This window comes from Gadus morhua, unplaced genomic scaffold (genome assembly GCF_902167405.1).
Source record: "Gadus morhua unplaced genomic scaffold, gadMor3.0, whole genome shotgun sequence".
Lineage (NCBI taxonomy): Eukaryota > Metazoa > Chordata > Actinopteri > Gadiformes > Gadidae > Gadus > Gadus morhua.
The window spans coordinates 62,597-73,077 of NW_021963979.1; the positions used below are offsets into that span (position 1 = coordinate 62,597).

At 44.5% G+C, this 10,481-nt stretch overlaps 1 protein-coding gene across 1 annotated transcript in view; it reads right to left on the reverse strand.

Annotated features, from left to right (window-relative positions):
• The window catches only part of LOC115538455 (syntaxin-binding protein 5-like), a 32,220-nt gene extending 23,228 nt beyond the window's left edge, over positions 1-8,992 (reverse strand). The window contains 8 exon segments of the mRNA XM_030350010.1: positions 28-111; positions 268-331; positions 943-1,023; positions 1,025-1,075; positions 1,323-1,423; positions 2,185-2,266; positions 7,208-7,305; positions 8,407-8,992. Of these exon segments, the coding sequence (XP_030205870.1) occupies positions 28-111; positions 268-331; positions 943-1,023; positions 1,025-1,075; positions 1,323-1,423; positions 2,185-2,266; positions 7,208-7,305; positions 8,407-8,544 (699 nt within the window). The 5' untranslated portion in view covers positions 8,545-8,992.
• Between the last annotated feature and the right edge of the window lie 1,489 nt (positions 8,993-10,481).

Consider the following 10,481-nt stretch of genomic DNA (forward strand, 5'->3'; position numbering starts at 1 on the left):
AGAGCCGTGTGTGTGCGTGTGCCTTACCTCATCGTAACTGTAGCGGTAGTCAGCCTTTTTACACTTGAGGTCCCACAGCACCACTATCCCACATTCAAAACCAATCAGAAGCTGCAACACAAGGAGACAACATGTGTCACGACCAAACTACACACAGCCTGACTTACAGTCGACTGAAATACACACGGGTTGTCATTGGCCAACCCGTGTGTATGTTGTGTATTGGCCAGTTTGGAAGGCTTGGATTAGAAGCAGAAGGATCCATACCTTGCCTTCGTCCATTGGGTTGTCACTGATGTGGACTACAGGGCCAGGGTGGGACTTGGTGGATCTGGAATAGGAAGGGGGAGAAAATAGATGGATTGAATAAATAAAATGGAATAAAATTTGGCATCCCTTGGACGGGTGACATTCAGGAGATTGAACAAACCGAATGCAGTACACAGGTCACAGTACAGCGACAGAACGGTAAGTCAAACACTTTGCACTGATTCTCCTTAGATCCCCAGTGCCTGAAGCTGTGTGCGCGGTACACACACCGCTGAATATTGGATTTCGCTCCTTAGACCAGGATTCCTGCCAGCGTAGGCTCACTCTCAGATCAGAGCACATGCACCGTCTGCCTAGCCAATACTATATCTTAGCTTCACTTTAAATGTTGCATAAAGAAATATATCATTCAAAGAGGACAGACCAGTGACCAGTGGTCACAAGTAGAATAGGATGGGGAGTTTTTGTTCATAAGGCTGTGTACAAACATTTTGTAAACCTAAGCCTTACAAAATGTATCCCTATCCTTATGCTAGGATAAACAACACAAAACAATATTAACATTATCCCCCCCCACAATAAAGGGTTCACACTGTTCGATGCAGAATTACCGACACAAAGAAGGGAAAATGTCAGTGAGGGAGAGAGGGTTTTGGAGGCAGCGGGGCTCACAGCTCAATGGCTTTGTTCCACATGATGACGTAGCCCGAGAGGGTGAAGGACTCCACGTTGACGATGTGGATGTTCCCCCTCCGTCCCGATGTACAGCCACTTACTCTGGAAGGGCAGGTGGCAGTACGTGATCCTGGGGAATGAACACAGTTCAACCCCAAAGTTATCAAAATGTGCACGCAACATTTTAAGAAGATCTTCACAATACTAACCAAGAGATAAAACCGAATTATCCTTATTTGAAACTTTTTTCAAAAAAAACAAACTTTTTTTGTTTAGACAAATCCTGGCAGGTAAAACAACCTAGACAGAACAAAGGCCCAAGAACACACGTGGTATTGGTGACGCATGGTAGAGCCCGCCCCCCCCACCAGCCTCACCTCTCCTTGCTGAACTTTAGGGAATGCAGAATAGCAGGCTGCTTCTGCCTCAGGTTCCACAGGTGAATGCTGTCGTCGGCTAAGGCACTCACCAGCGCCCCCTAAAGGTCAGGTTAAAAGTCAAATGAATCACATGACGGCTCTCACACACAGCCACACTGCAGAGGAGTAAACCCTGGACCCAGCACTGGCACTCAGCACGGAGTGGCCTGGGCGAGGGAGAGGGAGAGCAAGAGAGAGTGGAATGAGCCCTAAAAAGCACAACTAAAAAGGCCATTACGGAGCCCCGCTAGGTCACAAAGCTAACACCACTGTCTAATCTATGTGTTGGCTGACAGCACTTCTCACACGTGCTGGCCCTGGTTCACAATCTGTAAACGCTGAACCAGTGCCAGGGAAGGGGTGTGCACAGGAGAGATGTCCGCCCAGGGGGGGACATTCCTAGGCTGGGATAGATGGATGGATGGAGGGATGGATGGATAAAGGGAGGGAAGGAGGGATGGAAGGAGGGAGGGATGAATGGATAGAGGCATAGAGGGAGGGAGGGCTGAGCGAGGAGGTGAGGAGGATATTAGGGAGGAATCAAACCTTGTGGTTAACAAACAGATGGTTAGGTGAATAAATGGTTAGATGGACAAATGGATAGAGGGAGGGAGGGAGGGAGGGAGGAGGGAGGGAGGGAGGGAGGGAGGGAGAATTAGTGAGAACGTGAGAAGCTTAATTGAGGAGGATATCATCGATCATGAACTGAATGAATGATTGGACAGACGGACGGACAGAGGGATGAATGACTGAATGAATGAATGGACAGATGGAAGGATTGAGGGAGGAATTAATGCGGATATGAGATCAGGAATCCAACCTCATTGATGAGGAACTGCAGCTGGATGACGGCGGCTCCACTCTCGTGCTGGCAGTAGCACTCCACGCCAGAACGGCCAAACCTGCAGGTTGCTTCACTCAGGAGAATAAACGGTTGACATTCTCATTCAGTATACAAAAATACAAATGAAAGTAATACAGCCATGTTAAGAAAACAATCACAATTATTAATTATTAATTTATGATTTTTAAAAAGGCAGAGGGATGATGCGGGGTCTACCGTAAGAACCAATCAGATTAAAACAACCAGTACTAAAGACAATGGTGTACAGTGTATTGTGTAGGTTGGAAGGACGGAAAGGAAACGAAATTAGAAACTCTCTATTTAAATGAGACTCTTGGCTGTGTTTGTCTCAATGAAGATAAAAACCTACACGAATGGAGATCTGAGCTCATTTTGGAATTGGAGTTATGGAATTCAGTGACCATTACCGAGACAGAAACAGGAAACGGTCAGAAAGAGGATCTCTCCTTGAAGCCACCAGCAGGATGCGCTCCCAATTCAATGATGCAATCAGACAACTGAATAAAAAACAACTCATAATTGCAGACGAGACAATGTTGCTTTTGAGCTGATCTCCTGTAACCCTAAACGGTCGGGCAAGGCAGAGCATGCAGGAGTTCAATCAACCCCTGAAGAGGCCCATATCTATCTATCTATCTATCTATAATAATGATATATTGGTCGTAGCTGCTTTAGCAGTATGGAGGCAACAGACGGCTAGAGACATCCACGGGTGCCATAATGCCGGCTACTGAACCTCGCCTCACTTCTGACCTTTCCACCCCCACATCCCCCTCCCCCCCTCCCCCTCCCGGCTCCAGTGCCACTGGCTGAGGCCAGGGCTAGTCATGATTATTAATAGGTACTATGCCTCTGTTGTTGTGGGGGGTTTCATTCATTTGGCTTGCGTCATATTGCTGATCTTTCATAAACAGCATCGATTTTTTTATAAGCAAAACAGTAATATGTAGCATTACTGGTTTGTTATCACCATCATCATGCCAGCACGACACTTAAACGTCCTTGTTTGCTACAAGATGATTTGTCGGTTGGCTTTTTCCGTATTTCAATTATTGTGCTTTTTATTTGTCATCTGGTGTTTGTCGATAAAATATGTTTTTTTTGTTCTATTTCAACACAAGCCCCAGCATCCAAACCCACACGCTGCTCATATGATAAGCATAAAGTTCCTCACTTCCTCATATTTCAACACTTTGCTTGTGACTGTCTACGATGTGCTAGTGTGAGCCAGTTCAGACACACTTCAACAGCAGCAAACACTTAACACTGCAGAACTGCCACATTTAAAGATTACACATTTAAATTTAAATAATTTAAATAAAATCGGTAGTCAGCTGATTCAGTTGAGAATTAAGTCGATTGTTCAGATAATTATTAAGAATTTGGTTTAGAATCACACACTCTTAGTCACATTGATATCATGAGCCCAAACCCAGGCTTAAATACGTCACAAGCCAAGGGAAGACAGCATTACGAAAACACAAAAATATCAAATCAGAAGAATGACCCATAGTTCTTCCTCATTTGGTGTTATCCTTCTCAGCTCTGAAAAGCAGATCAGCTGATAACCATCGTAGAGGGAGGGCAGTGACTCCCAAGAGAACACAGGGAGAAAGCCCTTTCCCACCACAGCCCATTTCTGAGGCCATCTATGAGAGCGTATGCAGCATCAGCAGAACATTGGAGAAGAATATGCTTTGGTGGCCCAGCTACCTTCTACTTTAAGAAAGGACTTTCTTTTGGGATACAGGGCACTTCATTCACCTATTGGTTTCTAACAATGGGTTTCAGAGAAGTGGGTTGGAGTACTACATTTTAGAAACTTAGCAAACCAACTTCCCTTGAACCTCAATCCCAAACTCAATCTCTGGCAAGGGTTAGAGCAAGATATGCTGCGGTTCGTCTTCTCCAGAAACAACACGTTGCTTTCATGCGGTTCGTCTTCTCAAGAAACAACACATTGCTTTCATCCCATGCTGGCCCACAACACTATCTAGGGTGACCAGGGATCCCCTTTTACTCGGAACTGCACAGTATTTCTGTCCCTTGTCCCCTGTCCCGTCCCAAATATATCGAGACAACGTCCCACATTCTGATGGGCTGTAGATTAAAGTTTCTTCTTCCAGCTTGCTTTACAGCAAGGGCTGTGAAGATAGCAGGGAGGGCTGTAGTCACGGCGCTGTGTTTGATGTCTAGTAAAAATGTGCGCATGTGGGTCAAGTGCGGGTTAACTTGTCACCGTCTCTGCTGCCTGCTACGCTACACCCAATGCGGAAAATTCAACGCAATGTCACATACTATGCAGATTTAGGCTGAATACGTGAACACCACCACCGAGAAAAGGAAATGCAGCTACAACAAAGAGTAGAAAGTGGAAGGGTTAAGGGCTAGTGGAATTGTTAAGGGCTTGGTGGGAAGTTAAGGGCTTGGTTGGAAGTTAAGGGCTAGTGTGAGGTTAAGGGCTAGTGGGAGGTTAAGGGCTAGTGGGAGGTTAAGGCAGTCGGACTACGATGGCGCGCTGATGAGGCAGCCGCTAGTAGAAACACATTTTGTTAATGTAGACATTTACGGCTTGTAGACAACTCATTGAGTTTATGTCTAGCAGGCTGTGGCAGCGTTTCCAAACTCTGCGGCCAATGAGCTGAATCAATAACAGCCTGTCGTTGATAAATGGACCAATTGCCTCAACGGCTCCGGCGTCACAAATTAGGGACGCCGTGGAGGAAGAGTGTGTGTGTGCGTGTGTGTCTGTATGTGTGCGTGTCTGTGTGATTGTGTGTCAGCCCATCCTCACAGGTATAGTACAATAGGGACGCAGGTGTAATTGCGTGCGGGGGTTCGAGTTCTCACAAGTATAGTAAACAGTAACATGTCTTTGTGCGTGTTCTCACAAGAATAGTAAAATAGGGGTGCGTGTGTGTGTGTGTGTTCTACGGGTGGCGTCAGGTAAACACAGTGGGCCTGGTAATCTTCAAACTGTAGGTGAGGATAGAGGAAGACATAGCATGCAGACTATGGAAGTTAAACAGAGAGCTACTGTTTAGGTATGTTCTCCGCATGACAGGCTGTGAGTAGACCCACGCTCATGCAGAACCACGCGCCCGCTGCTGTTAGGACAACCTCCCTTCACTAAGACTGCAGGTAAACACTGGTCAGGTGGGGCACCATCTCTTCTGAAAACATTGGTGTTGTACATAAAAAACAGTGGCCAACGAGTAGCGGATTCTGCTATTCATTACTTTGTACTGTTTAGCAGGCACTTTGACCCAAAGGGATATAAAGCGATTTTTTTTATAAGATACATGCAATAAATGAGCAGGTATGGGTTGGTAGAAATCTTGCCGACTATACCAACAGGTTCCACATCTATGTTGCTTCCTATAGTTGCATTGATAAGCATTCAAACATACCCATTTGTAGTGTATATGGAAGATACGTGTAATTTTCTATTGTTTAACAACAGCCTTGCCATGCAACCGGCCAGGTCAGTGGATGTTTACATGTGACAGAAGCAGGTTGGCACCCGACGGCCCGGTAGAAGACTTTGGCTCCGTGGCGTATGGCGTAGGTTCTGTTGGCGCTACAGCAGAGGCTACGTTAATGAGGCTCCTTCTGGAGAGGGAGGGGGGGCTGGTGGCTTATAGGCCATATTCCCTTTGCAGCTGCTATCTTTGAATGCTAAAACACTAAACGCAAAACATATTCAGAACCACGATGGCTGCTCGGTGAGTAAGGCCTACAGCTACAAAGCTTGCAGCTTTCAGCAGAGTCTATAGCTAAATAATAATAATAATAATACATTTAATTTAGAGGCGCCTTTCAAGACACCCAAGGTCACCTTACAGAGCATATAGTTATCATACATTTTTTAAAAAAAGACATTGTGGAAAAAAAAAATAATAATAATAATAATAAAAAAAAAATAAAAATAAATAAATAAACATAAGCAATAAGAAATAAATAAAAAAAAAAAATCAAAACAGTGATCAGTTAGACGTTGTGTGCGAGTTTGAACAAGTGAGTTTTGAGTTGTGACTTGAAGGTTGAAATGGTGTCTGACTGTTTTATGTGATAGTAGCTAGTGTCTCTTATCAACACTTAAGATTCAAAGTTGAGTGTGGATTAGAGCTGGTTAATATTGATTGATATGTATGGCTGTAATAAGCATTAATGCAATGGTTTGGACCACTTATCAATAAAAAAGTAAAGAAATATATAACCTATACTGCAAATATCGTACAGCTACTCGCTACTTTCATTCACATATTTATATTTGAAGTGTGTCTTTAAAAAAACCATAATGCCTTACGTGGCCGAGCCTTGTATATTATACTGGGCATTGGATGATGAAAAACTTTGGACTTTTACTACAACTCATGGAGGGACAATCATGACTAACTTGGACCCTGCGTCCATAAAGGCCACGAGACCATCAGCAGGAAGCGCAAGATACAATCAGAATATGTTCTGCTTGACTGCAAAGACTGCAAGCCTTGAAGATAAAAGAGCACAACTTTAGAAACCCCAGCTGATAGAAACAGTACATTATCATATTAGCATATTATCATATCTAATTGTATATGAACACAATTAGAACACAACATCAACCAGCTCCAATTAAGATTCTCCATTTCGGACAATCGTCTCCCCGAAAAACAGACGCGGAGATAGCTCAGCTTGGTATATCTTCCTGAGTGGTTGTTTGGTCAAAGGGCGGGTTTCAGGACATTGTTTTTTCAGGAGGATACGCGACACCCGACAGAACCAACCCTGCAGTGACAACTCCACAAAGTGTATGCATGAAAATGTGTTTTGCCAACTCGACATTTCCAAGTAATTGAGATTGGGCCAGATTTCCCGCCCAGTCTGGCAACACGGTTTCCCCCCCCCCGCCTTTATTCTCAATTGCTTTGCTTTTGATTCGCCATGATCAGTATAAAGTACAAATAAAATAAATCAATAAATACATGGAGGATACAGTCTCAATGCTCCACCCAGCGTCCCCACGGCCAGGATCTTCTGCACAGGGTCAAAGGTCATGGAGGATGGTTGATGTGGAAAGCCATGACGCACAGTCTGCAGGGGAGAGGGAGCAGGAGAGCAAAACTAAATCACACTGGCACTCTCCTCACCATCCTCTTCCTCCATCGTCATCGTCCTCCTCACCATCATCATCATCATCGCCTGCTGCACAATAAAAAATGTACCAGAGCCTAAAAGCTGGCATTAACTGGAAGAAACTTGAAGTAAATGTGGAGCATTTCACAGGCAGAGTGATCCATCAATGTTGGGAGAATGGGTGTCATCTGAATGAATGGAATAAAAAGGCTAACACAGAGATGCAACAAACATGATAGCAGAAGCCTCAAAGCAGAAGCCTTTGCATGCCAGCCAAATAAACCTTGATGTTAAAAGTTTGGGGGGGGTTGCGTTCGAAACACAGTGGATCACATGCAGCAAAAAAATAGGAATTCTGTAGATAAGACATAACAAAGCTAGTTATGGGATTGTGCATCCATGACCTCAACAAATGGTTCAGGGATAAAATTATGCATGATCCGATGCCCTGCCCAGTAACCTGGTGAGCTGACTTATCCCAATCTCAGTTTGGGGGCCGCAGCTGCTGGGCCGCCAGCTGGCTCGCACGCAACTTTAATACGAGCGTGTACACAGGAGCCATAATAAGAAAGAACCCTAAAGCAAGGGGTCACACTTAATACAAAGGAAATGATCCATTATTTTGTCGATGTAGCACATTTCAAGCATATGTTTTCTAGATAACAATGCCCAAATCAAGAAGGCATGCTACATAATGAGTACAACATTTCTAGGCTCACTGCAGAGACGGATGAACTGGTTGGCCCTGCTCATTCACTGACTCGGGCGATCATTCAGTGCAACGCAAACAGCCGTGGTGGTGCGGACGTCTCGCTACAACAGCGGTAAATAAAGCGCCCCGCCATGGACCAGCTGATTAAAACAATCCCTGCCGACGGGATATCACCCCGGACACAAGTGATGCGTATGGCTGGAGGTGCATTGTGCATGCATTGTGCAGACAGTACTCAGCATGTGATCCGAATAGCATTGAGCCAGGCCAGGCTGTCATCTGTCATCATGTCGGTCGGTTGAGCAGTATGCAAAAACAGTTGCTAGCCGATATGAGGCGAAGCCCACCTTGCAAAGCTGGAAATGCTCCGACTGAAGACTCTCTTGGACCAGCTCGCTGTCTCGGCTCCCCGGTGCCGCCGGGGCGGACGAGGAAGAAGACGCCGTCAAGCCGTCCAGCACCTTCCTGATGTTAAACTTCTTCATTTTCCACCGTTGAAATTGGGAACGGAGGGTGAGGGTGACAGATCAACTAAGGGGAGGGGGGGAGGAGGGGGTAGCTTGCTAGCGTACTAGCCCAAGACGCACACTTAATATCTCTTTTTAATCTCCCATGTTATGGAAGGTGTCGCCGACGAGCTCCCTGCGAGGCACGGCGGAGCGCCGCGCGTGGACATGGATCAGCGAGCGGTTCTCTTCCGATTGCGGGCGTTAATCCACCATGGACGGGGGCATCTGTGACATGATTCGGTCGGGATGGTCGGTTTCCGTGAGTGAGCTGTTTCCCTGGGCTGAGGGCTCAGCTGCTGGTAGCACACACTGGCTACGGAAACAGTAGAGCTGCGGCGCGGTGTGAGTCTGCGCCGAGCGACGGACACCCGGATGACAGCTCTGGTGGTGACCATGGGAGGTGGTGGTGACCATGGGTGGTGATGGTGTGGTGACAGTGGTTGTGATGGTGGTGATGGAGGTGGTGACCTTGGGTGGTGGTGGTGTGGTGGTGACCCTGGATGATGGTGACCATGGGTGGTGCTGGTGATGGTGATGGTGGTGATGACCGTGGTGATGGGTGATGGTGGTTGATGGGTGGTGAGGGCTATTGCTGTCACTGGTTTAAGCTGATGAAAATATTTTGCGTTGATATGATTCAAATTAATGCAAACGTCAGTAAATTCTTTCCAATCCAAACGATTCATTTGACATTTGTCTTCATTCATTTCAGTTTGATTTTAAATTAGACAAAAGAATACAAAGATTACATATGTCAATTGTATTTTTATCTGGGGAATAGTTTAGGATAAGGCCTATATTTAAATATTATACAAATATTTTAAAAGGAAACATAAATAAATAAACAAAAATAAATAATAGATAAATAAACAAAAAATAGACAAATAAATAAATGAAACGCTTGACTTGAAACTACAAACATAATTTTTGTTCACCAAATAGGCCCATAGGAGGGTAATAGGATACACGAAATGTGTCTGGGTCAGGACCCATTGTGTACCTTATTTCCTCATACCCCAGGTGTCCGTCGACGGGACACGCCTGCTTATCTCACTTGGTTTTACCTGCTATTACCCAAAGCAACCCGATTAGGCTCAACATTGCTTTGAACTGATTCTATGACAATTGAACTAATAAGGCCAGTAATTCAGATTCTACACTGATATTAACAACACACTCCCTCAAAGCTTATTTCTTCCGTTTTCCTTTTTGAATTGCCTCGAAAGGAAATGTTCACAGTCACGGTACAAACTGAAGGTCAAACAAGTTCGAGATCATCAAATGTCCTTATATATATATATATATATATATATATATATATATATATATATATATATATATATATATATATATATATCTCAAACTTCAATAAATAAGGATAGAAATACCCGATTTAAATACAAAGAAAGGATAAGTAGCGTTCAGGTGAACGATGCCTCTATATGGGTTCTTTATGTGCGCCTTCACACTTTGTACACTAGGTGATGCTGTCTACTAACTATATGTCCTAAGAACCAAGCACAATGTGTGTAAAACTAGTCCAATTGATTCCCGTTGAGGCGAGATGATATCAACGGACTGATATTAATCTTTCTGCAAAAAAAACGGCAAATAATTACATGATAGAAATTAAAATGGGAATAACAGAAGTAGTTGAAGCACAAAATGAACAGGCTTTCGGGTAAAGTGTGTCAATGAAGACAAGACATGAGACATAGAAAGGAAAAACAGTCAGCATTGGCCCTGTTAACCTCGTTATACTTGAATAACTTGCAGATCTTGCCAAGTTGCCATCATAACTATACGAAAGTTGCGGGCAAAATCTACGCTCACAGGAGGGCAGACAGAATAGCGGCCATGTCAGTAATGAAAGCTTTGAGATTCATTACTTGTTTTAAAAGTTACATCTGTGT